Genomic DNA, 27,628 nt, shown 5'->3' with positions numbered 1-27,628 from the left:
TTATGTCCAATCTAAACCTATATTCTTTCAGTTTAAAACCATTGCCCCTTGCCCTATCACAACAGGCCCTGATAAAAAAAACCCACCAACTTTGTCTTTCTTATAAGCCTCCCTTTATATATTGAAAGGCTGGAATAAGGTCTCCACAGAGCCTTCTCTTCAGGCTGAACAACCCCAACTCACTCAGTCTTTCTTCATAGGAGGGGTGTTCCAGCCCTCTGACCACTTTTGTGGTCCTCCTCTGGACCTGCTCTAACAGGTCCATGTCTTTATTGTACTGGGGACCCCAGAGCTGGATGCAGGACCTTGCACTTGGCCTTGTTGAACTTCATGAGGTTCCCATGGGCCCACTCCTCAAGCCTGCCAAGGTCCTTCTGGATGGCATCCCTTCCCTCTAGGGAATCAACTACACCACTCAGCTTGGTGTCATCCACAAACTTGCTGAGGGTATAGTCAATCCCACTGTCTATATCATTGATAAAGATATTAAATAGTACTGGTCCCAGTACAGACCCTTGAGGGACACCACTTGTTACTGGTTTCCACTTGGACATTGAGCCTGAAACTCTTTGGATGCAGCCATCCAGACAATTCCTCATCCATCTAACAGTACTTCCGTCAAACCCATATCTCTCCAATTTAGAGGCAAGAATGTTGTGAGGGGACTGTATCAAAGGCCTTACAGAAGTCCACGTAGATGACACCTGTAGCTCTTCCCTTGTCCACTGACGCAGTCACTCCATCGTAGAACACCACTAGATTAGTCGGGCATGATTTGCCCTTGCTGAAGCCATGCTGGCTGTCTCTAATCTCCTCCCTGCCTTCCGTATGCCTTGACATGTCTTCCAGGAGGATCTGTTCCATGATCTTACTGGGCACAGAGGTGAGGCTGACTGGTCGGTAGTTCCCAGGGTCCTCCTTTTTAAAAACGGGCATGATGTTTCCCTTTTTCCAGTCACTGAGGGCTTCACCTGAGCATCATGTCTTTTCAAATATGATGGAGAATGGCTTGGCAACTATATCAGCCAATTCCCACAGGGCCCTGGGATGCATCTTCTCAGGTCCCATAGACTTATGTATGTTCAGGTTCCTCAGGTGGTCTTGAACCTGATCTTCTCTTACAGTGGGAGGATCTTTGCTCCCCCAGTCCCCACCCTGAGGTTCAGGGGCCTGAGATATGTGGGAAGAGAGATTACCACTGAAAACTGAGGCAAAAAATTGTTGAGCACCTCAGCCTTCTTCACATTCCCCAGCAGGATCAGAGCCTGCGAGCATGATGCTTTCCTGCAGTTGAAGTAAGAACACTTCATCAACAGGCTCCCCTTGATCGGGTGGCCTGTAAGTAAACACCAGCCACAAGGTTTCCTTTGTTGGCTTGGCCCCTAATTTTTACCCATAAGCTCTTAACCTGCTCATCACTGTTTTTCAAAGACAGCTCTGTACAGTCAATCCTTTTTTTTCCCCCACATAGAGGGCAACCCCCCCACCCCTCCTTCCTTGCCTGTCCCTTCTGAGTAGCCTATAGCCATCAATTGCAGAGCTCCAGTCATGCGATTTATCTCACCATGTTTCAGTGATAGCAATTAGATCATAGTTTTCCAGCTGCACAGTGACTTCCAGCTCCTCCTGTTTGTTACCCATGCTGCTTGCATTGGTATAGAGGCACTTCAGCTGGGCTATCAGCCTTGTCACCTTTTTAGAGGAACATACCCTAATTCCTTTGAGGTTTTTCACAGGTGTTTCCCTGTTGGTTCCTAATACATCAGCAACCCCTGGCTCTTGTCTGCTGCTCAAAACTCCATCCCCCAACTAAATCTAGTTTAAAGCTCTCCTTATAAGTCTGGCCAGCTTGTTGGTGAAGACCCTCTTGCCCCGCTTGGTCAGGTGAATCCCATCAGCTCCCAACAGACCCAGCTTCTCAAAGGTAGATCCATGATCATAGAAGCCAAAACCTTGAGTATAGCACCAGCCATGCAGCCAGGCATTCACCTGTTCAATTAATTTCCTCCTTCCTGAACCCCTTCCTCTGACTGGGAGGATAGAGAACACCACCTGTGCTCCAGATCCTTTTAACATTGCTCCAAGGGACATACAGTCTCTTTTAATGGTTCTAAGTTGCCTCATTACAGTGTTGTTGGACCCTATGTGGAATAGTAGGAGCAGATGATAATCTGTAGGGTTCACCAGGCTCAGCAGCCCCTCAGTGATGTTGCGAATGTGAGCTCCTGGTAGGCAGCAAAATTCTCTAGAGAAATTGTCTGGATGGCAAATGGGTGCTTCAGTGCCTCTCAGTAAGGAAGCTCCATTTACTAATACTTTACGTGCTTTTCTGGTGGCGCTGGTTCTAATGCGGTTGGGTGGTTGGATCAATTTTGCATGGTCAGCTTTTCCTGGATCCTGTGCATTACTCACATGCTCTTCATTCTCCAACTCCAGAGCACCATCTCTGTTATGCAGGGGCACTTTAGGGGAAGGGGGAAGGTTCTTCCTTCTGCCCTGAGCAGAGACAAGGGTCCAGTCTTCTTCATCTTGTGAGTTTCTTATGTCAGTCAGCTTGAGGCTGAATTCAGGCTTACCTTCCCCTTGCACAACCTTAAGGCAGGGCTGTTGCTCAGCTCTATATAAAATGCTTATTAAAATACAGTTCTTTAAGAATTTTAAAAGAGAGTTAGAAGACCTCCTAAAAATCAGCAAGCCTGTCATCCAAACCATAATCTGAAAGCAAACTGAGCACATTTTAAATGTCTATCAATAATATTCCAATTGAACCAATTTCATCTTGATGAACTGAAGTGCAGCACTTGGTTTGTGCTAAAAAAATTAAGATTCATCTCTAACACCTCTATGCACATGGCAAATTAAAGCTAGATGCTTTGAAGTAGGTAATGATGGTTACAAACAATTACATTTAAAAATACATATATACATATCATATGAGGAGAGGCTAAGAGACCTGGGACTCTTCAGCCTGGAAAAGAGAAGGCTCAAGGGGGAGGAATCTTATCAGTGTATATAAATACCTGATGGGAGGGAATGAAGGAAAGGGAGCCAGACTCTTCTCTGTACTGACCACTGACAGGCACAAATTAAATCCATCTGAACACAAGAAAACACTTTTTACTGTGAGGGTGGTCAAACGCTGTAACAGGTTGCCCAGAGAAGTTGTGGAGTCCATCCATGGAGATATTCAAAACCTGACTGGACGTGGTCCTGGGCAACCTGCTCTAGGTGGCCCTGGTTAGGGGGGTGGTGGTGGTGGTTTGGATTAGATGATCTTGAAAGGTCCCTTCCAGCCTCAACCATTCTTTGATACCACCTGTGTACAGGTCAGTCATAGAACGAGCCTAGAAGTCTCTAAATTTAAAAGCACAAGCTAAAGGGGCAGTGTTTTTCATTTCAGAAGTTCCAGGTTCAATCCCTGTAGACAATCCAATTAAGGATACTTTTCATCAGTAAACACCCATCAATTATGACATTGGAAAGCATATATATATATAATTTAAAAAAAAAAAACACCACAGAAAATCAAGGCAACCATTATCATCTTGGATTTTGTTTCAAAGTCTATTTAAGGACTCTGAGCTAAAATCAGTGGTTACAGCTCTTACCAGCTATAGGATCCATGGTTTCTCTATTGCTTGGAGAATATGAACTCTGAGAAGATGAAAGCCCACCAGTGGAACTGCTAGTAAAGTGCATGTTTGATCTACGTGCACGGGGGCCTCCCAAACCCCGGCCTGGGTGAAACATTCTACGTACATGACGAACGCCACTAGATTCATCGTAACCAAGCAGTTAAGAAAAATCTTTTGCTATTAAGTATTAAACAGCAAGAACATTTACTAGGTGGAATAATCAGGCAACACACTATTTCTCATTCATAAAACAATGATTCAACTTTATAAGCATAATGCAATCATAGCTATGGTGCCAGTCAGGCCTATAGATCTGAACCCAAGGCACCCAGGGCTGCTTGCACCAAATTCATCTTTCCCAGGCTTTTTACCATGTCTAAAAAAATGTCAGGATGGATTTCCTGCCTTCTGGATCAAAGTTTTCTACTAGGTAATTTAAACTGATGATACATATTCAGCAGAACACATTACTCAATAGACATAAGGATTTTAACATAAAAATTGGGAAAGAAGGGTATTTAAATACTGAAAATAATCTACAAAGTTTTATTGCCATTCTTACCAAGAGCACACAGTAATTATTGCATTTTATACTTTTATCCAAGGAATTTCACCCACTCCAGTCTTCGAGAAATTGCAGGTCAACAGAGGATTCAGCACTTCTCTTATACCCCTTTGCTTCATCTTCCCTCTCTTTCTCCACACAAATTCCATTTGCTCCAATTATGAAAACGAGCCCTTTCACTTTATTTATTTCCCACAGTTCTTAGATGTCTATAAAAGCTATGACTTGAAATATAAGCTTTTTCATACATACTAAGAGACTATCAGCAAAAAAGATGATCTTTCCCAGAACGGTGTTAACATATGAGTTCTCCCAGACAGTCTAGCTAAAGCTTCCTTTTATCTTAAGAGGCACTAGTGCAATTAACTACTAAGCCAGGAAATAATGTACTTGGACATATCTTATTTTTCCAATTTCTAAGTTAGTAGCTTTAGCTCAACTTATCTCCAATTTTCTTATTTTAAAAAATAGCATGTTTATCACTTGTATAAAATCTATTATTTTTATCAGACTGGTGCCCAATGTACTTATCCCACAATGTACGATTATGGTGTAGAATTCATTTCCTCATGATATCACCAAGTTGAGAAATTTAAGACTGAAAAATTATTAGACTTCTTTTGGCAAGTAAGAATATCCAGTTACTATAATAAATATTTTCAGGAAGAATTGACTCTTTCAAATCTATTATGCTATAGAGCATATCCACTTCACTTGCAGGGTTTGGGGGGGGGGGGGGGGAGTCTCCCTTGGAACAGAATATAGTTGTCTAGCACAGATTGGTTTGTTCCTCCTTTGAATCTGTTGATACTGGATACTGGTAGTGACAGAACATTGTCACTAATATTTTACTGATTGACTGCTGCTCTCATGCAGTTTGGGAAGCTTTCCATAGCTACATCTGACAGAAAAATGCCCCCATTCTGGGATTTTTTTTTAAAGTAAACTTGGAAAATAATTAGAACATCCTTAATATAAATCCTTTGAAAAATTCCAGCCTTGGTCTCATTTAGAAAAGGATTTTAGTAGCTTGCTAACTGCACTTTTCAAAGTGTTTTTAAGATAAAGAACATTATTTAAATACTAGTTAAGAGTATATTGATGTCTCAACCAACTATGCTGGGGTTAAAAAAGCATTTGGAACTCTTAACTCATTGCAAACATATACTGAAAACAACCAAGCTAGAACCATTTACACAGTGAAGACTAAAGTCATGTTTTAAACAGTAAAATAGTTGAAAATTGTTTAAGAAAGAAACAGGAATTTAAAGAGCTGTCCAGAGTCTCCAGGGATAAAGGTGATATCTTGCAGTGACTGCATGGGATTCTTCACAAGAAATATGTCCAGCCATTTAAAACAGCTTTAAACCCCCTTCTAACTGCTACACAGAAGACAATATCCTTTCCTAAACTGCTAGCAACTGGGCACGGGGAAATCTCTCCCCTTTTTTCTTCCTTTTAGTTTTAGCTGTCAGAAGACGTGAAATAGCACCCAACATGGAACAGCTAGTCCAGAAAAAATTTCTCTGTCAAGTTTTGTGGACTTGGCAACACTGATCGCTAAAGCAACGCTGTACAGAAACTTCCACATGCATTTTCTATAGTTATTTATAACATAGTCCAATTTATAAAGCTCCCCCCCAACAGTTTTGTGATGACTGACACTGTGGCCTTACTCAGTAACTGAAAAGATTATTCTTATTTCTCCAGCTCCTACATAGCTAGTAATAAACATACATTTCCCAATTAAAAGTTATCTGACATCACTGATGTGGGAGGGGGAGGAAAAGTTCCAGAAGTGTAAATTCTAATCCAACACCTCATCCACTTCAATAGGAAGTTAATTTCACTGGGTAATTGGGACTGACAATTTAAATGCTAACAAATTTAAATGTAAATACAGGCCACAACCAAAGCGAAACCATTTCCTCCAATGTTGCTAGCAGTAGATATAATGAACTTGAGTTGTTAGACCTTTTTTTTTCTTTTAAGAAGCCCTGAACAAAAAAGGCACTAACAAATTACACTAGGAGTGTATTTTTTTTTAAATGAGATACAGAAAGATAAGTAATTTACAGATATCACTTAACGAGTTTTTCATGATGGCCTGTACTTCCATGAAGAGTACCTTCTGAAATTATGTTTTAGGTATTTGTACAGCAAAAAACAAGCCACATCACTATTCTTAAGACCAAGTAATGCAAAAGAAAATTGTACTTAAAGTGCAAAGAAACTGACAGTTTGAGCTCTTCAGTCATTAAGAGTAGTTATATCACTACAATCTGCAGATAACTGAAAGACAGCCCTAATCCCTAGGAAGTCTCCTGATAGCTCTTCTAGTTATATCTTTAAAAAAGTCAATAAATAACAGGCTGAAACTACCCTATTGAAATATGGTGATAAAACTAATCGAACACTTAAAATCACTCAATTTCAAAGTTCAAAGCATTCTCTAACACATTTGCTTTTGGTGAAATTTACTGCTTTCAGTCTTGTAATTATCCGTAATACACCATCGCATCTGGATTGCTGCTTTCCCATACACAAAATGGCATCGGAACTAATGACCAAGAAGGGTAAAAACTGCAGTGCAGAAAGAAGCAGCTGGGTGTCAAAAACATCTTTAAAAGGTTTTGCTATCAGGAATAAAACAAAACCACACCCCCCCATTGTCAAGCTACACTTAAAGCCCATTCACAGTCTGATAGATATAAATATATATACATATAAAAAATTCATACATACAGATCCGCTATAACTAAACACCAATGCTAAAAAATAAGCAAAACTGATGTAGCCACTTGACTACAGAAGTCAAAACAAGTAGTTACAGCTATCATAAGGAACAGTCTATCCCTTTTCCCTCAACTTAAGAAAGGATATTAAATCTCTAGGAGCTCTGTGTTCCAGTGTAAGATGAGCTGCAAAGTCATCTGTGACATGATTAGGATCCCCTCCAGGTAATGCTGCACATATTGGACAGATCTGAAACAACAAAGTGAGAAAAAAACCAAACACAACTAACTTTACACAAATCACAAAACACATAATTCAGAGCTGATCACTTGACATGGATTCTTATACTTTAAATATCACATTCTAATCCTGTATCTAAACAGCCACAGGTTTAAAACAGTAAATGTGTTCAAATGCAGCTGTTAATGTTAGTATCTTTTTAAGACCCACTTTTCCTTGTAATTATGCTTTTAATAATACCATGGAAACCAAAAAGTAAAATTTTCAAATCCTAGCTGCAATGTTTTGGCTTTCAAACTTGTCTTTATATGTCAATTCCAGCACAGACAGTAGGTCTGTTTACACAGGATTACTGCTTGTGTGTACCTTCATATGACATTATCAAGTTCATTTACTGCTCTTCATTCATCTCACCAGAGAAGTGTGGGAAGGAGAACGAAACCAGATGTGAATATTCATTAAAGTATCACCACTGAGATCACCCACTGAGGTAACATGCAAGTAGAGATTTGGCAGAGAAGAGAAACTCCTACCAAGTATTTTGGGAGATGGCATTATAGTTTTGTTTTTTTTCCTTAACCCTAAACACACATTTTAAAAAAGTCTAGGGACACTTACTGCCATAGCAACCTTCATTTATTATTTTTATTTTTCCTTCCAATGACTTTGCATCCACCTGAGAGAAGTGTACCTTAAAAGTCCTTTGCAACAGTTTTGCAGGCCAGATCACAGGTTAATAAGCCAGAAAAGAGAAACTTCCACACAGTATGTTAGGTCTTAACTACTCTTCCAGGGAGACCAACCTGTACTTTACAACTAATAAGACTGTAAACTAGGGGGGAGACCCCTGACACCAGACTGAGAGGAATAAGGGAATCAATAGAACCATACAAACCGATAGAGACATACAAGGGGAAGGGAGAGCAGGGAGGAACAAAGAGGAGGGTAGACAGAAAGGGGTATAAAGTGGGACGGTCACATATAATACAGAGCTGGTCAGTATGTTTGTCTGGCTGAGCCCTGAGCCTGATCACCGCAGTCTATCCTGTTGTCGTGGTTTAACCCCAGCCAGCAACTAAGCACCACGCAGCCGCTCACTCACTCCCCCCCATCCAGTGGGATGGGCAAGGAAATCGGGAAAAAGAAGTAAAACCTGCGGGTTGAGATAAGAACGGTTTAATAGAACAGAAAAGAAGAAACTAATAATTATAATGATAACACTAATAAAATGACAGCAGTAATAATAAAAGGATTGGAATGTACAAATGATGCGCAGGGCAATTGCTCACCACCCACCGACCAACACCCAGCTAGTCCCCGAGCGGCCATTCCCTGCCCCCACTTCCCAGTTCCTATACTAGATAGGACGTCACATGGTATGGAATACCCTGTTGGCCAGTTTGGGTCAGCTGCCCTGGCTGTGTCCTGTGCCAACTTCTTGTGCCCCTCCAGCTTTCTCACTGGCTGGGCATGAGAAGCTGAAAAATCCTTGACTTTAGTCTAAACACTAGTTATCAACAACTGAAAACATCAGTGTTATCAACATTCTTTGCATACTGAACTCAAAACATAGCACTGTACCAGCTACTAGGAAGACAGTTAACTCTATCCCAGCTGAAACCAGGATACCTGTCTTCTTATATCTTATTATTAAATCCTAACAATCTCTCTACATAATCTCACACTCTATCCCATGTGTGTGTATGCTGCAAGGACTAAGTGCCAGCTACTGGTGAGACCTGTTTATGTGTGAATGAAATTTGGTGCCAGCTATTGGAGTCAGACTGGGGCTGTAGGTGCCCCTGTGGCATCAGCTACTAGAACAAGTGAGGATCCCAGCAACAGTAGTTGGAGGGGCCATAGCTCTCTAGACCTAGGGCAGGTACTACAAACTTTGTGCCTGAGGTGCTAGCTACTGGGGGGGGCTGTCATGAGAGGATTTGGTGCCAATACTCCAGTTAGACTAGGGGTGCAGGCTCCCCTGGCCTGTAGTGTCAGCTACCGGACTGAGTAAAGTCTTAACATCAGCTACTGGAACAAGTCGTGGTCTCTGCCTCCAGCCACTAGGGTGGGAATCACATGTGTCCCAAAAACCAGCTAATGGGGATCTAGCATAAGTGAGCCCAGCACTGGTGGCTGGAGCAAGACCACCAGTCACAGCCCATGTGGTGCCTGGTACCAGCTACTGGGGGAAAGGGGGGGGGTGGATGGGTGTCTGCATCTTCCCCAAACCTGGTGTGCATGTGTACTGGCTACCAAACTTCAAGCTGGACCAGCTAATGATTAGGGAGGAGCCTCAAGTCTAGGCAGGAGTATGAAGCAGGCAAGGGTCTGTGCTGGTATGCCCAGGGGGACTTGCGAATGTGAAGTGCCTGTGTGTATGTGTTTGCTAGTGAGCATCGAGCTCGACTAGCTGGCAAGTAGGAGACCTGTGAAGCAGGTAAGAGTGACTGGGATCCAGGCAGGGATACTGGACAAACAAAGGGGGCAATGCCAGTACTCGAGGGATCACAGTGAATGTGTGTGTGCTTGTGAATCTCGAGAGTATCATGTGTGTACCTTCACTAGCGACCTTCTATCTCTACCAGCTGAAGAGGAAGAAGGGGACTTGGCTGCCTATACTTATGTTTTATGCAAGTCCTACATGTAGGTGCTGTTGAAAGCAGCACCGTGTCTGTGGTTGTCTGTGTGACGGGCCATGTCAGTGTCTTCTGTGTGCATATGAGTCTCTGGAATACATGCTCAACTTCACTACTGGTTGAACCTGCAAACGAGAAAGTGGCAGCTGTATCCCTCAGCCTAGGCAGAGGCCCCAGGTCCCCAAGCTGGGCTTCAGCAGCTGAGCAGAAGGGAGTCCTGGGCTGGAGAAGGTGGCCACACTCTTAACATCCATTAAAATTAACAGATCACCATATTACTTTGAATGAAATCCAGGAGACAATTAAAAAGCCTTAAGCCAATTAGGCTCCAAACATCACAGTTGACAGTTTCTAGATCTGTTCTCTTATTACCACCACCACCTCCCCTATTTATACAAGTATACTGGATATGGCTGGGACAGAGTTAAATTTCTTCATGGTAGCCCATATAGTGCTATGCTTTGGCTTTGTGACCAAAAGAGCGTTGATAACACACCAGTGTTTTAGCTATTGCTGAACAGCTCTCACACTGCCCCAACAGCAGGTAGACTGGGGGTGTACAAGAAGTTTGGAGGAGGCACAGCTGATCCCAACTTACCGAAGGGATATTCCATACCATATGCTATCATGCTCAGCAATAAAAACCACAGGGAAGAAAGAAGGGGGGATGTTCAGAGTTATGGTGGTTTTCTTCCTAAGTAACCATTATGCATGATGGAGCCCTGCTTTCCCAGAGATGGCTAAACATCTGCCTGCCAATGGGAAGGAGTGAATGAATTGCTTATTTTACTTTGCTTGCATAGGCAGCTTTTGCTTTCCCTATTAAACTGTCTTTATCTCAACCCACAAGTTTTTGCACTTTTACCTTTCTTATTCTCCCCCCATCCCACTAGGGGAAGGGGGGAAGTGAGCAAGCAGCTGTGTGGTGCTTAGTTGCCAGCTAGGGTTAAACCATGACCAGCATTTTTGGCACCCAATGTGGGGCTCAAAGGGTTTAAGATGACAGATTTGACCAGAGCATATTAGAGAGAACATATAATTCTTATAGCTGTTTAACTGTTGCTGACCACGATATTAACTTATCTGTTCTCGATATTAGTTTATCTGATCTGTGCCATGCTCCCTTTTTTGCTGTACATGTTAAAGACTTTTTTGGCTTGAGAAAACACCAGAAGCTGCCCCCATGGCCAACAGTGTCAGTTCCAATCAGCTCCAAGAAAGACCTGCCCCTGGCCAAAGCTGAGCCAATCAGTGATTGTGGTAGCACCTCTGTGATAACATATTCAAGAAAGGGTAAAAAAAAGCAGCAGCTGTGAGAGAGGAGTGAGGAAATGCAAGAGAAACAACCCTGCAGACACCAAGGTCAGTGAAGAAGGAAGGGGAGGAGACACTCCAGGCAGCAGAGCAGAGATTCCCCTGCAGCCTGTGGAGAAGACCATGGTGATGCAGGTTGTCCCCCTGCAGCCCATGGAGGACCACATCAGACCACATATCCACACTACAGCCTGTGGAGGACCCCACACCAGAGCAGGTGGATGTGCCCTGAAGGAAGCTGCAGCCCATGGAGAGGAGCCCACTCAGGAGCAGGTTTGCTGGCAGGACTTGTGACCCTGTGGGGGACCCATGCAGGAGCAGTCTGTTCCTGAAGGACTGTACCCCATGGGAAGGACCCATGTTGGAGCAGTTCATGAAGGACTGTATCCCGTGGGAGGGACCCCATGCTGGAGCAGGGGAAGAGTGTGAGAAGGAAAGAGCAGGAGAGATGAAGAGTTATGAACTGACCGCAACCTCCATTCTCCGTCCCCCTGTGCTGCTCAGGGAAGGAAAAGGAGGTAGAAGAGTTGGGAATGAAGTTGAGCCTGGGAAGAAGGGAGGGATAGGGGGAAGGTGTTTTTAGATTTGTTCTTCTTTCTCATTGTCCTACTCTGTTAGTTGGCAATAAATTAAACTAATTTACCCAAGTCTGTTTTGCCCGTGACTGTAATTGCTGAGTGATCTCCCTGTCCTTATCTCAACCCACGAGCTTTTCACCATGTTTTCTACCCATCCTGTTGCTGAGGAGGGAGGTGAGAGAGAGCATCTTGGTGGGCACCTGGCAGCCAGTCAAGGTCAACCTACCCCACCTGGTCCTTTCACTTCAGTCTAGTTGCTGCCTCACTAAATACAGTATAAATCCACTAAGTATGATTGAGTAGCAGAAAACTGATGTCTTCATTCTGAAACTTGATTCAAAGTTTATATCCGATGACATTTCTTACAATTTTCAGAGCTGCAACCCTAAAAAACTTCTACCTGTGTTTTATTTGTTAATTACTCCACTCTACTGAAACCCAATAGCAACAGTAACAATCATCATAATGCCAGCCACGTCCATCTGCATTTGCCCTGTATTGCTGACCATTATCCTTGATCATTTATTGGAGAAGTAATTACTGAGGTTTTAGTTCTAAAAATAAAGAAATATATGCCAATAGTTCATATGTTCTTAGGAAAGACCAGGACAACTTTGAGTCTCAGAACAGGTTGATCAATTTTACCTCCTCTACTATTCCTTCACATAAGGCCCTTACAGACTCTAAGGAGAGAGATTCTCCTTCTCCCACGTAATTTCTCAAAAAGTGAAGAGAGCTTAGAGGTCAGAACAAACAAGTTCAAAATCACGAGTCACTTCTCCACAACTTACTAAGATTTTAATAATTTTCCTTAAGCATGCTGTTGTGGTTTAACCCCAGCCAGCAACTAAGCACCACGCAGCTGCTCACTTACTCCCCCCCCCACCCAGCAGGATGGGGGGAGAAAATCGGGAAAAGAAGTAAAACTCGTGGGTTGAGATAAGAACGGTTTAATAGAACAGAAAAGAAGAAAGTAATGATAATGATAACACTAACAAAATGACAACAGTAGTAATAAAAGGATTGGAACGTACAAATGATGCACAGTGCAATTGCTCACCACCCACTGACCGACGCCCAGTTAGTTCCCAAGCAGCGATCCTCCCACCCCCACTCCCCCCAGTTTATACACTAGATGTGATGTCACATGGTATGGAATACCCCTTTGGCCACTTTGGGTCAGCTGCCCTGGCTGTGTCCCCTCCCAGCTTCTTGTGCTCCTCCAGCCTTCTTGTTGGCTGGGCATGAGAAGATGAAAAATCCTTGACTTTAGACTAAACATTACTTAGCAACAACTGAAAACATCGGTGTTATCAACATTCTTCTCATACCAAACTCAAAAACAACACTATTCCAGCTACTAGGAAGACAATTAACTCTATCCCAGCTGAAACCAGGACACACGCACATTTTTATAGGAATCTACAGCAAAAATAAATAGACAGCAGTTCCCGAATGTCCTTCTATAATCATACTTTCCTCAGGCATAAACAGTATTCACACGCAAACATGAATATATCCCCCACTGCTGGAAGATACCCAAACTTCTTGGTCAAGAATTTAACCTAGGTTTGCTAACACACATAACTGCTGAATTAGTGAAGTGGGCTTTAAAAATAAATACTAAACATACCCCTGCACCATAAAGGGAAATCTAAAAACAGGGCTACAGACTTTTCTAAAAAGGAAGTAGCCTGAACACTAAGCAGCGCAAGCATGTAGTTTCTCAACATTGTAATGAAGGTTGAGAACAAACCATTTCTAATAGTATCAAAATCCAAGTTATTTATTATTTTATTGTTTACATAGCAAAGTCATCACCTCACATTTTGGAAAAATTTCAGACTTTCTGGCACAAGCAACAGTAACATCTAGATATAAAAACTTGAGGAGATCAGAACACTTACTGACAAAAACAGAAGCAAAACAATTGTTCCAGTAGTTGATTATATGGTGTATAATTGCTCTGCGCCAATTACTACTGTTGAAATCATCAGGAAAATCAAGTGGTACGGTAAAGGGAAACAGCAAGGGCCACTTTATAAAAATTCAATATATTTAAAAGCTATTTGTTTTTACAAGGGTTTAACCCTCTCTGTAACACCAGGATTTAGTGGCCTGTGTACCAAGGATCCAAGGACTCAGCTACATAACCTTGACTCAGACTGCTGAGAGCATGCTGTGAGAAAGTCTGTAGAGAGGTAAAGGTGATGTTGTAGGCAGATGTAGGATTGTTGATTTGGGGACTGTTAGTAGCTCAAGGAGTCAAGAGGGAAAACACCAGCATGGTGTGTATGTATGCATGGTACATACCTTCCTAGTCAGCATTTAAATGAACACATACTTCAAGAAAAAAACAAAACAACCAACCCCTCATTTTCTGGAAATTTCCATATACTTTCATTGTAATTGAAAAACAATGCTGAAGCAGCTTACCACCTCTGTTGATGTTTCTGCATGTTCAGAAGCAACATGTTCTTGAAGAGACATTTCTGTATAACCCATCTTTCCACAATAAGGACAAGTAAAGGACTGTGGCTGCTCTACAGAGAAAGCTTCTCCACCATAATACAAATCTGGAAAAAGATGATGTTTTAGGAGGGGTTATTTTCAAGCAGCATAGCTCATTTTATTTATATAACCTCTTTATATATACACCTATGTGCATGTAATCACTGTCATATTCACTCATTATTTAATCAAAATACTCATTATTTAATCAAAATAAACATTTTAATTCTGCACAAAGTGCATATGCCAATATTATCAAGTTGTTCAATGACTCAACTTCCAAAAGAATAGACAGACTACACAATTTTCACTAGCAAATGACATAACTTTTTAACATTCAGGAAGAGCAAAGTCTGATGGTGCTGCCGAACTGTCACTTTTCCCCCCATCCTTGTTTTTACCATAGGTGAGCTTGTACTACAGATAAGATCACTGTAGGTGCACTGTGTTCTCACAGCCTTATTTGTTAAATATCATAATTTAAAATGCCTCACTGACTCCAGCACTCCATATGTTGATATTGGTGCCATAGCTGAACCAGTGTTTAACGATAAGGGGAAATTTTAGTAAAGCAAAAGGAGTGAGATGTTATGTACCAGTTTCAATACTTCAGCACTTCTTGACTACCGAAGTAGCAGCCTCCCTTAAACTGCTAATTTAGCAATTAACACAAGCCAAACCGATCATGAAAATTTAACAAACTATGCTAAATGCATACTAAATTGCATCACTCCAAGAAAAGTTTCCTTCACTGCTTATAGAGGAAGAGCACTAAGATGATGCTTAGGCTCAAAATGCTCTCTAAAGGGGACTTGATGGCATACTAAATTTGATTTCAAGCCTAAGGGTATTTGGAAAGTATAGTGTTTCCTAAAGGAAATGGCTTTAGGACATCTGACAATCTCAATGGGGAAGAAAAGGAACAATTTTGCTTCATCAACCACAGAGCTAGCACATTCTTCTCTCTGGTTGCAAACCTCCTGGCACTTATTCAGAAATACACTAGCATTCCTCAGACAAAACCAGTATTTCAAGGAGCCGATTCAGAACTAAATGTAACAATTTGTCCTTGTAGACCGAGGAGACATATTACTTTAAGAAGGTGCACAGAAGACAGAGGAATTTTAATAGCACTTATTTTCATACAAGTGCAACTTCATTTCAATTTAATATATGTAAACTAAAAATATTGACATCATACAAGTAATATGCTGATTTCACACTAATATTTGAACTAAAAAGGTGAAGAAACTGAATGCTGACAAGCCTTTTGCCCCTCTTTTTTTTTGAGGTGGTACGTTAACATTGATCAATGAGCTTCATTAATCAGAACAGTATTACCCTTAAAGCTACTGCATCTTCCATTTTGCTTCACATTTTCTAGCTAAAAAGCTTCCCAAGACCTCTGGCTAGGTACCATGCCAAAAACATAAAGAAACAATGCATACCTCTTTATATCTCCCCCCCCTTGTAAATACTCAGATAAAGACATATAATAATATAGCTACATCATTCATATCCCAATAATTAGAATTCTATTCACCTTATTTAGAACTTTCTGACAGAAACCTCCCTTTTCAATAAAAATGCAGCACAAGAGCCACATTTGCTAGAGTAAAACGTAAGTTTGGCAGAGTCTGGAAAAAGTTGCCAATTGCTTCCATATAGCGCATCAATATTTCAACCTTTTTGAAATATCTCAGAGCATAGCCATTTCCAGTAGCAAGAAACAGCATGTTCTCTGTTTTTCTTCATACAAATTCATCAGTTTCTCAGTGTTCAGCTACAGAACTAAGTAGTGCTTGCTGGGCTAACTACTTGATAATCAGAAACACTCTGCTGGGTCTGACAGAGACCCCATGGCAGGGATTCAGTTAATTCATCCAGCTGGACATTCTGTTGTTGATACCACATACCAAAGCCATGAACACACACAGGTGATGATACAGATTACAAAGGATTTGATTTGATGCCCAGATGTCAACACCTAACACTGCCAACACAGCTGTCACTACTTGACTTAGCAAGACATGCAAGAATAAATGGATCACCTTCTAATATAGTTTAAGACTGGTAAAGCCTCAAGCTGACTTCTAGTCAATCTATCCAGACCTCAGACTTAGCATTTTAAAGCTTAGCATCATGTAAGCAGCTCACATTTTTGCAAAGGTCGCTGGAGGGTTTTGATCTTGTACCCTATAAGCACCTGAGCTGAACTTACACTGGGGACTTAAACAGAAGTAACACAACATAAATTCTTAATACAATTTTCCAGGAAAACCATATTACTTTCTTTGCCTAGTCTAACCCCTTGAAAATGGCAGGGATAGTGAGGAAACAACATGCTTCCACATAATACAAATCATAAAGCATCCTAACAGCTTAGAATGTAGAGTTTAAGGCTCACTGCTAGCAATTATTTTTCAGGAATGCTAAAACGGGGAAGTCTGCTCTGAACTTCTATGCTGTTCTAGCAAAAAGTATAATTTCTACAGAGACTACTAGATATGCACATCTCTATTCTTTAAATAGACAGACCTATTGCAATGCTTATTGTCCTTTGCTATGACAGCATACCAATATTTGTGCCCATTCAGCATTTTAAAGTTTATGTCTAACAAGCATCTTTTCCCAGCATCACTCTAGCAACTGAAGAACAATACAACTGTCACCGTTCAGAATTCCACCTTCCTCATTCAGAAGAAATACTAGATTGTGCATTGACTTACAGAAGTGAGCCAACTAGGCTCATAAACACAAACATGGGTGAAACTAGAAGCCACAGTAGTGCTTCTTATTAATTTCTAACAGTCTCACGAGTTCCTATACTGGTCCAAGTCTCTGGAAATTCAAGGCCATGACTAAAGCTCCTCCAGCAACCTCTCATTAGTATGTATTTCACAGCGTTTTAAGGCTCCTAAGCACTATAATAATTGACCAGGTGTGGCAGGTTGGCCTTGGCTGGCCACCAAGTGCCCACCAAGATGCTCTCACTCTCACTCTTCCCCTCCTCAACAGGACACGGGGAAGAAATAAGATGGAAAATCTCATGGGCAAAACAGACTCTTACACAGGGAAAATTAACTTTATTGCCAATTAAAAATAGAGTAGGATGGTAACGAACAAAGACAAAACTAAAAACACATTCCCCCCCACTCTCCTCTTCTTCCCAGGCTCAAGTTCATTCATGATTCTTGTACCTCCTTCCCCCCGAGCAGCACAGGGGGATGGGGAATGGGGAATGAGGGGTTGCAGTCAGTTCATAACACTTCCTCTCTGCCGCTAATTCCTCCTCATGCTCTTCCCCTGCTCCAGTGTGGGATCCCACCCACAGAATTCAGTCCTTCACAAACTGCTCCAACATGGGTCCTTTTCCACAGGGTACAGTCCTTCAGGAACAGACTGCTCCAGCATGGGTCCCCCACAGGGTCACAAGTCCTGCCAGAAAAACCTGCTCCTACATAGGCTCTTCTCCACAGGCCACACTTCCTGCCAGGAGCCTGCTCTAATGTGTGGTCCTCCACAGGCTGCAGTGTGGATATGTGGTCTGATGTGGTCCTCCATGGGCTGCAGGGGAACCTCTGCTCCGGAGCCTGGAGTGCCTCCTCCCCCTCCTTCTTCACCAACCTTGGTGTCTGCAGGGTTGTTTCTCTCACAGCTCCTGCACAGTGTTTTTTACCCTTTCTTAAAAATGTTACCACAGAGGTACCACCAGCACTGCTGATTGGCTCAGCTTTGGCCAGTGGTGGCTCTGTCCTGGAGCCAGCTAGAAATGACTCTATCCTACACGGGGGCAGCTTCTGGTGTCTTGTCACAGAAGCCACCCATGCAGCCCCCCGTCCCCCACCCCACTACCAAATCCTGGTGTATTGTGTTTACATGGCAAGTATTCTTACAGAGTTATACAACTGCACACTAATTTCTTTAGATGTCCAAGCTATCCCTGACACTTAGGAGAATCTACTGGGTTCATTGCCCCATCACAACCCAGAAGCTTGAATAAAGTTTCAAGCACAGATTACCAGTACAGTCTCCACAGGTTTCTATATAAAGACAATACTGCCTACTGGGTAGCATGATGAATGGAACTAGAGATACTTAGGTCCTTCCCTTAGGTCCATCTTTGTCATCAACTACAGATGGGTATTGAACAAACCATTCCTATGACACATCTTCGCTCCCCATCTTTAAAAGGGATGGGGGATAATGACCTCTTCCGAACTTTCAGTTTTGCAATTAAAAAAAATAAATATATATTTAGTCTCCTGCCTCCCTCTTTACCACAAAATAAAGTGTTCACCATCTTGCCTACTGTCCACTCCCCAACTCCATCAACTAGTAACAACCACAATGAGTTTATTCCCATTAAAACAGTCTTCACACATGCACAAACTTGCATCTTTTATTCAAATCTGACTGCAAATAATAATTCTGAATTTTGTCAATGGAAAGGTAGTGTAGCAGTCACACATCTACCTCCATTAACAGCCTTCCATTCTATGTTTTGACTTCAGATGTATTCCTCGCAGTGTTCTTTATTCTTATGTTTCCCACTCATACTTCCGTAGACAGCAAATGACATCTCCGTCCAGTTCCATCTTTTTTCCATTTAGTTTTATACTGTTGATGTTTCCCTTCAGGATGTTTTCTTTTAACCTTTGTGTACATCTTTGCTTCATGATTTTTAGTTTCACTAGAACAGCTAACCTGACAACTCTGAAACAAGTTTAGACAAACTCCAGCATTATTTTTTTTTCCCCTTATCTACTAAATGACTCTATGTTCCTTCCTCTAAGCCATATGATCCCCTTATTTATAAAATGCCCTTTAAAAAGTTACTACACTTTCTCTAGGCATCTGATTTTTAACCACACTGTATATACTCTTTCTTACCTTACATTCCATACAGGATTGTAATACAAGGCATAAATATTTTCAGAATGCACTCATAAACCTTCCTAAAGCCAAAGCAGAAAGACATTTATAAACATTCTTTATTTTACTCTGCTGCATAAATCAACAAGGTGACTTGTACTGTGGTGTTCTCTGCTGTCCTGGATTCAGCTGGGATAGAGTTAATTTTTACAGGAACCTGGGAGGTGGGGGCATAGCCGGGGCAGCTGACCTGGACTAGCCAAGGAGCTATTCCATACCATGTGACATCATGCTCAGTATATAAATGAGGAGCCGGCCGGGGGTGGTCTCTGTTTTCGGTGGGGGAAGTGGCGGAGCGTCGGGTCCCGGGTGGTGAGCAGTTGCACTGTGCATCGCTCTTTTTGTATACTTTTTCATTAGTGCCGTTGTTGTTGTTGAAATCTTTTTGTGTTTGTGCCAGTAAACTGCCTTTATCTCAACCCTCGAGGTTCCAGTTTCTTTTTTTTTCTTCTTTTTCTCTCCTCCGTCTCCTCCCCATCCCACCGGAGGGGGACGGAGGAGTGAGCGAGCGGCTGCGTGGTCCTTTGTTACCGGCTGGGCTGAAACCACGACAGTCCTTTTTGGCGCCCAACGTGGGGCAGAAAGGGTTGAGATAACGACAGATCTGGCCAGAGCGTGTTGAAACAAATTTGCCAAACGCATTTCTTAGATATATAGATGTTAGTCACAATGTTGTTTCATTTGTTTACATGGTGGCGTTTTGTAAGCTCTTATATGCTCTGTGTATTGCCTGTAGTTGTGTATCTCATCTCTGGGAGAGTGATTGCGATTATCATTTTGCTGTACTGGGCAATGTCGACTTATGAAATGATTACATCACTGGTCATGAGGTTAAGCTGGTATCTGTATGAGGCAGTGATAACATTTCCATACTTTGGGCGCCTTCTGTCGGATTTTATTGGTAATTACACCCAATCCATGGTGAAATTAGGGGGGATACCTCCCCCCGTCCGTTCACCGCCCTTTTCTCCTTCTGACTAATTACAACAGCTTTTGAGAATTTTGAATATCCTTGGGATGCGCAAGCCAGTGTGCTGTTAGTGCTATGCCTCCTGACTATGTTTCAGGTCTTCTTTAGGGCTACAAAAAGGCTCTTTAAGAGTACCACTCAGAGATCTCCCCCAAAGCTGGATACTCATGAGTGGCACGGCATGTGGGAGGATATGGGCAAGTATCTAGAGAACTTCTCACTGCCAGTGACTTGGAAGTTCACTCCCGAACAACTACAGAACCCTCATGAAGTGACAGAATATTTGAAAGAAAAATGCTGTGGCTATTCCAAAGATGTACAACTCGCTGCACTGTGCTGGGCCCTGGCCAGTATCTACCAAACACTGCTTGATACTAGGCAGCACCCTCAGGGAGAAAAGATGGAAAACAGAACAACAGGCACCGTGGCTACCCCAACCCCGACAACAGACACCGTGGCTGCCCCTACCCCGACAACAAGCACGGTGGCTGCCCCTACCCCGGTGACAGACACTTCAGCTAAACCAGAGAACCAACCTGTGCCAGTATCAGTCGCCCCTGTACAGAAAAAGAAACACACAAAGAAATCAGTTCGCTTCGTGAGAGATGAAGATGAACCAGGGTCATCGCGAGAACAGGAGGAAGAGGCAGAACCTGAAATAATTACCCGATCTCCATCCATGAGTGAGTTGCGTGACATGCGAAAAGATTTTAGCCGCCACCCAGGTGAGCACATTGTTACCTGGCTGCTCCGATGCTGGGATAGCAGGGCTAGTAGTGTGGAATTAGAGGGTAAGGAAGCCAAGCAGTTGGGATCTCTGTCTAGGGAAGGGGGCATCGACAAGGCGATTGGGAGAAAAACACAAGTCCTCAGCCTCTGGAGGCGACTTCTGTTAGGTGTAAAGGAAAGATACCCCTTCAAGGATGAAGTTACATGTCACCAAGGCAAGTGGACCACCATGGAGAGAGGTGTCCAGTACCTGAGGGAATTAGCTGTGCTGGAGGTGATTTATAATGATCCAGAAAATGCGCAGTCACCCACGGATTCAGATGAAGTCCAATGCACACAACCCATGTGGCGGAAGTTTCTACAAAGTGCACCACCAACCTATGCCAACTCATTGGCAGTAATGTCCTGGAGAGAAGGCTATGGACAAACGGTGGATGAATTGGCTGTCCAACTCCGGCAATACGAAGGAAGTCTCTCTTCCTCCCTACGGGCCTGTGTCTCAGCTGTAGAGGAGTTGTCCCGAGAGTTCCAGCAATTGAAAGTGGATCTGTCCTCCTCCTCACCTGTACAGGCCCGCATCGCAGCTATTGGGAGTAAGCATTCCTCTGCCCAAAAGAGAGGAGAGAGAAAGTACACTCGACGGGCTAACCTGTGGTTTTACCTTTGTGACCATGGAGAGGACATGAAGAAGTGGGATGGAAAACCCACCTCAGTCTTGGATGCACGGGTACAGGAGTTGCGAGAAAAAGCAACCAGAAAAGAGAATTCTTCTTGGAAAACTGCTGCTCCAGTTTCCCGTGAGCAGTCCCCCAGACGCAGCAGATGGGCTGATCTCATTTCTGATCCCCTTGAAGGGACTTCTGATTCACGTGTGCAGAAAGTGAGTAACGGATATTCTAACCAGGATTAGAGGGGCCCTGCCTCCAGCCTGGTGGAGGAGAGGGACAACCGAGTCTACTGGACAGTGTGGATTCGATGGCCTGGCACATCAGACCCACAGGAATATAAGGCTCTAGTGGACACTGGTGCACAATGTACCCTAATGCCATCAAGTTATAAAGGGGCAGAACCCATCTGTATCTCTGGTGTGACAGGGGGATCCCAAGAGCTAACCGTATTGGAAGCTGAAATGAGTCTAACCAGGAATGAGTGGCATAAACACCCCATTGCAACTGGCCCAGAGGCCCCGTGCATCCTTGGTATAGATTATCTCAGGAGGGGGTATTTCAAGGACCCAAAAGGGTACCGTTGGGCCTTTGGTATAACTGCATTGGAGACGGAGGAGATTGAACAGCTGTCTACCCTGCCAGGTCTCTCCCAAGACCCTTCGGTTGTGGGGTTGCTGAAGGTTGAAGAACAACAGGTGCCAATGGCTACCACGACGGTGCACCGGCGACAATATCGCACCAACCGAGAATCCCTGATCCCCATCCATAAGCTGATTTGCCAATTGGAGAGCCAAGGAGTGATCAGCAAGACTCACTCACCCTTTAATAGTCCCATATGGCCCGTGCAGAAATCTAATGGGGAATGGCGACTAACAGTAGATTATCGTGGGCTGAATGAAGTCACGCCACCGCTGAGCGCTGCTGTGCCAGATATGTTAGAGCTTCAATATGAACTGGAATCAAAGGCAGCTAAGTGGTATGCCACAATTGACATTGCTAATGCATTTTTCTGCATTCCTTTGGCAGCGGAGTGCAGGCCTCAGTTTGCTTTCACTTGGAGGGGCGTCCAGTACACCTGAAATTGACTGCCCCAGGGGTGGAAACACAGTCCCACCATTTGCCATGGACTGATCCAGGCTGCACTAAAAAAGGTGAAGCTCCAGAGCACCTGCAATATATTGGTGACATCATCATATGGGGCAACACGGCAGAAGAATTTTTTGAGAAAGGGAAGAAAATAATCCAAATCCTTTTGAAGGCTGGTTTTGCCATAAAAGAAAGTAAGGTCAAGGGACCTGCGCAGGAGATCCAGTTCTTAGGAGTAAAATGGCAAGGCAGGCGTCGTCAGATCCCTGTGGACGTCATCAACAAAATAGCAGCTATGCCCTCACCAACTAATAAAAAGGAAACACAGGATTTCTTAGGTGTTGTGGGCTTTTGGAGAATGCATATTCCAAATTACAGTCAAATTGTAAGTCCTCTCTACCAAGTTACTCGGAAGAAGAACGATTTTAAATGGGGGCCTGAGCAACGACAAGCCTTTGAACAGATTAAGCAGGAGATTGTTCACGCAGTAGCTCTTGGGCCAGTCCGGACAGGACAAGATATTAAAAATATGCTCTACAGCCCTACCTGGAGCCTTTGGCAGAAAGCACCTGGGGAGACCCGTGGCCGACCTCTGGGGTTTTGGAGTCGGGGATATCGAGGATCTGAGGCTCGCTATACTCCAACTGAAAAAGAGATCTTGGCAGCATATGAAGGAGTTCGAGCCGCCTCAGAAGTGGTTGGTACTGAAACACAGCTCTTCTTAGCACCCCGACTGCCAGTGCTGGGCTGGATGTTCAAAGGGAAAGCTTCCTCTACGCATCACGCGACTGACGCCACATGGAGTAAGTGGATCGCACTGATCACACAGCGAGCTCGCATAGGAAACCCCAGTCGCCCAGGAATGTTAGAAGTGATCACAGACTGGCCAGAAGGCAAAGATTTTGGAATGTCACCAGAGGAAGAGGTGACATGGGCTGAAGAGGCCCCGCTGTATAATGAACTGCCAGAAAATGAGAGGCAATATGCCCTGTTCACTGATGGGTCCTGTCGCATTGTGGGAAAACATCGAAGGTGGAAGGCTGCTGTATGGAGTCCTACACGACTAGTCACAGAAACTGCTGAAGGAGAAGGTGAATCGAGTCAGTTTGCAGAGGTGAAAGCCATCCAGCTAGCGTTAGACATTGCTGAAAGAGAAAAGTGGCCAGTGCTCTATCTCTATACTGACTCATGGATGGTGGCAAATGCCCTATGGGGGTGGCTACAGCAATGGAAGAAGGGCAATTGGCAGCGCAGAGGTAAACCCATCTGGGCTGCCGCACTGTGGCAAGATATCGCTGTTTGGATAGAGAAGCTAGTGGTAAAAGTACATCACGTAGATGCTCATGTACCCAAGAGTCGAGCCACTGAAGAACATCAAAACAACCAGCAGGCGGATCAGGCCGCCAAGATTGAAGTGTCTCAGGTGGACCTGGACTGGCAACGTAGGGGTGAGCTATTTATGGCTCAGTGGGCCCACGATACCTCAGGCCATCAGGGAAGAGATGCAACATATAGATGGGCTCGAGATCGAGGGGTGGACTTGACCATGGACACTATCGCACAGGTCATCCATGAATGTGAAACATGTGCTGCAATTAAGCAAGCCAAGCGGCAAAAACCCCTGTCGCATGGAGGGCGATGGCTGAACTATAAACAGTGGGAGGCCTGGCAGACTGACTATATCACACTCTCACGAACACGCCAAGGCAAGTGCCATGTGCTTACAATGGTGGAAGCAACCACTGGATGGCTGGAAACATACCCTTTGTCCCATGCCACTGCCCAGAACACTATCCTGGGCCTTGAAGAGAAAATTTTATGGCAACACGGCACCCCAGAAAGAATCGAGTCGGACAACGGGACTCACTTCCGAAACAACCTCGTAGACACCTGGGCCAAAGAACATGGCATTGAGTGGGTGTATCGCATCCCTTATCACGCACCGGCCTCCGGAAAAATTGAACGATACAATGGACTGCTGAAAACTACATTGAGAGCGATGGGGGGTGGAACTTTCAAGCATTGGGATACACATTTAACAAAAGCCACCTGGTTAGTTAATACTAGAGGATCCGCCAATCGGGTTGGCCCCGCCCAACCAAGAGTTCCACATACTGTAGAAGGGGATAAAGTCCCTGTAGTGCGCATGAGGAGTATGTTAGGAAAGACAGTCTGGGTTAGTCCTCCCTCAAGCAGAAGCAAACCCATTCAAGGGGTTGTTTTTGCTCAAGGACCTGGGTACACCTGGTGGGTGACGCAGAAGGATGGGGAGGTTCGATGTGTACCTCAGGGAGATTTGATTTTGGGAGAGAATAGCCAGTGAATTGGGCTGTATGATATTTAACTGCTAAATAACCTGCCAATGCATGTCATTGTATCTACAGTGTCTATATGCCATATCAAGGGTATTATTGTGAGAATTATCCAAATGACTACAGGATGGACTTTTGAAACTGAGCCAAGTAAAACAGCGATAGAACTTGAACTGGCACCCAGCAATTTCCTCAAGATCAACATCCTCGACCTGCAGACCAAGGGCATGAGTTGCACCAAATGTACTAGCCACAAGTTCCAGAGGCAGCGTACAACAACCCAACATCTCACACCATCTCTCTCTTATCCTGAAGAACTGTTACAACAGATAGAGCCCCAAAATCAATGGACACATTAGAGGGATAGCCCATAGGCTAAAGGAACACCGCGTGTGTGTGTGCGAGGTCGGGGGGTGGAGTCCATATACTTATATATAAGACAAGGAAAGTTGTAGTAGTTGATTGGGAAAAAAAAATGTAAGATCTGGGCATGATGTAGATGGTATAGAATAAGGGGTGGATAATGTCCTGGGTTCAGCTGGGATAGAGTTAATTTTTACAGGAACCTGGGAGGTGGGGGCATAGCCGGGGCAGCTGACCTGGACTAGCCAAGGAGCTATTCCATACCATGTGACATCATGCTCAGTATATAAATGGGGAGCGGGCCGGGGGTGGTCTCTGTTTTCGGTGGGGGAAGTTGCAGAGCGTCGGGTCCCGGGTGGTGAGCAGTTGCACTGTGCATCACTCTTTTTGTATACTTTTTCATTGGTGCCGTTGTTGTTGTTGTAATCTTTTTGTGTTTGTCCCAGTAAACTGCCTTTATCTCAACCCTAGAGGTTCCAGTTTCTTTTTTTTTTTCTTTTTCTCTCCTCCGTCTCCTCCCCATCCCACCGGAGGGGGGCGGAGGAGTGAGCAAGTGGCTGCGTGGTCCTTTGTTACAGGCCGGGCTGAAACCACGACATCTGCCATTAGCCCTTCATGCAGTTCAGAATACATTGACATGCTTTCCTCTCATGCTGTTCCAGGATTAATAAAACAAAAAGTTTTGTTGAAGGGCCGAGCTTCAGCATTTTCTTCTCCTCTTACTAACACTGGTTTCTAAGGAAACAGTGTTCAAGTATTAAGCCACATGAAAACGCTAGAAGAATCTTTTTTTAATTCTTCTTACTTAAAGAAGCTATAGAAACAGAAATGTCTCCTATATTCCGAAGAACCTAAACAATTTGGAAGTAGCCCTAAAAATATTTTGGATCAGCCACCCTCCCTACTTCACTGCAACGTTTCTTCCACCCTTCTGGTTTGATTCTTAATGCAGGTTTAGATTAAAATAGCTTATTTCAGTTGGAAGGGAACTACAAACGATCATCTAGTCCATCTGCTTGACCAAAAGTTAAAGCATGTTATTAAGGGCATTGTCTAAATGCCTCTTAAACACTGACAGGCACAGGGCATCGACCATCTCCCTGGGAAGCCTGTTCCAGTGTTTGACCACTCTCTCAGTAAAGAAATGCTTCCTAATATCTAGTCTGACTCTCCCCTGACGCAGCTTTGAGCCATTCCCACATGGCCTATCACAGGATACCAGGGAGAAGAGATCAGCACCTCCCTCCCCACTTGCTCTCCTCAGGAAGCTGTAGAGAGCAATGGGGTCACCTCAGGTCTCCTGTATTAGGTCTGGCTGAGATCGAGTTAATATTCCCCATAGCAGCCCTCATAGCACTGTGCTCTGCATCAGTAGCTAGAAAGGTGTTGATAGCACACCAGTGTTTTGGCTACTGCTGAGCAGTGCTGGCACAGCATCAAGGCTGTCTCTCCAACATTTTTGCACCCCCCCCCAACGGCAGGCTGGGGCAGGGCAAGATCTTGGGAGGGGACATAACCAGGACAGCTGACCTAAACTAAACAAACAGATATTCCATACCAGATGACGTCAGCTCAGATATAAAAGCTAAGTAAAGGGAGACAGAAGGGGGGCATTTTTGTCTTCAGGAGCAACCACTATGCATACTGAAGCCCTGCTTCCCAGGAAGTGGCCACATATCGCCTGCTGACGGGAAGTAGAGAATAACATCATTTGTTTTTCTTTGCTTTCACGCACGACCTTTGCTATCACTTTATTTAACTGTCCTTATCTTGACCCACAAGCCCTTTGTTATATTTTCTCCCCCCCCGTCCAGCTGAGGAGGGGGAGTGATAGAGCGGCTTTGGTGGGCACCTGGCATCCAGCCAGGGTCAACCCACCACATCTCCTTTTCTCCAAACTAGACAAGCCCAAAGATCTTATCTGCTCCTCATAGGACATGCCTTCCAGCCCTTTCACCAGCTTTGTTGCCCTCCTCTGGACACATTCAAGGACCTTCACACCCTTCTTAAATTGTGGGGCCCAGAACTGCACACAGTATTCAAGGTGAGGCCACATCAATGCTGAATACAGCAGGATAATCACCTCTCTTGACCAGCTGTTTATGCTGCGTTTGATGCACCCTAGGATGCAGTTTGCCCTCCTGGCTGCCAGGGCACACTGCTGACTCATATTGAGCCTGCTGTCAACCCACACCCCCAGATCCCTTTCTGCAGGGCTGCTCTCCAGCCACTCCTCTCCCAATCTATATTTGTGCCCAGCATGACTCTGTCACAGGTGCAGAACCCAGCATTTGTTCTTGTTAAATTTCATACCACTGATGATTGTCCAATGCTCCAATCTATCTAG

The 27,628-nt window shown here is 43.9% G+C and overlaps 5 protein-coding genes across 8 annotated transcripts in view; 1 reads left to right on the top strand and 4 right to left on the bottom strand.

Annotated features, from left to right (window-relative positions):
- LOC126035483 (uncharacterized) overlaps positions 1 to 21,039 on the bottom strand; it is a 187,573-nt gene extending 166,534 nt beyond the window's left edge. Inside the window, exon 1 of the mRNA XM_049794125.1 lies at positions 20,965 to 21,039. The gene's annotated coding sequence lies outside the window, so the exon portion shown is untranslated. The remainder of the gene's footprint in view (positions 1 to 20,964) is intronic.
- LOC126035480 (microtubule-associated protein RP/EB family member 1-like) overlaps positions 1 to 27,628 on the bottom strand; it is a 281,270-nt gene that overhangs the window by 103,118 nt on the left and 150,524 nt on the right. The gene's annotated exons all lie outside the window — the stretch shown is intronic.
- LOC126035470 (E3 ubiquitin-protein ligase KCMF1-like) overlaps positions 1 to 27,628 on the bottom strand; it is a 94,605-nt gene that overhangs the window by 5,958 nt on the left and 61,019 nt on the right. Inside the window, exons 3-5 of the mRNA XM_049794096.1 lie at positions 14,144 to 14,283; positions 7,084 to 7,185; positions 3,609 to 3,783 (exon numbers count right to left, since the gene is read on the bottom strand). Coding sequence (XP_049650053.1) covers positions 3,609 to 3,783; positions 7,084 to 7,185; positions 14,144 to 14,283 — 417 coding nt within the window. The remainder of the gene's footprint in view (positions 1 to 3,608; positions 3,784 to 7,083; positions 7,186 to 14,143; positions 14,284 to 27,628) is intronic.
- The window catches only part of LOC126035473 (uncharacterized), a 309,976-nt gene that overhangs the window by 244,700 nt on the left and 37,648 nt on the right, over positions 1 to 27,628 (bottom strand). Inside the window, exon 2 of one of the 4 annotated variants that reach the window (XR_007504942.1) lies at positions 24,258 to 24,271. The exons of the other annotated variants lie outside the window; for them this stretch is intronic. The gene's annotated coding sequence lies outside the window, so the exon portion shown is untranslated. Of the gene's footprint in view, positions 1 to 24,257; positions 24,272 to 27,628 lie in introns of those variants that run through there. 4 annotated transcript variants of the gene reach the window in all.
- Positions 20,139 to 27,628, top strand: part of LOC126035487 (uncharacterized) — a 44,671-nt gene continuing 37,181 nt past the window's right edge. Inside the window, exon 1 of the mRNA XM_049794131.1 lies at positions 20,139 to 21,091. Coding sequence (XP_049650088.1) covers positions 20,212 to 21,091 — 880 coding nt within the window. The 5' untranslated portion in view covers positions 20,139 to 20,211. The remainder of the gene's footprint in view (positions 21,092 to 27,628) is intronic.

Source organism: Accipiter gentilis, chromosome W (genome assembly GCF_929443795.1).
Source record: "Accipiter gentilis chromosome W, bAccGen1.1, whole genome shotgun sequence".
NCBI classification, from domain to species: Eukaryota; Metazoa; Chordata; class Aves; order Accipitriformes; family Accipitridae; genus Astur; species Astur gentilis.
Note: the sequence above shows the minus strand (reverse complement) of the source record. Positions and strands in the feature narration are given on the sequence as shown.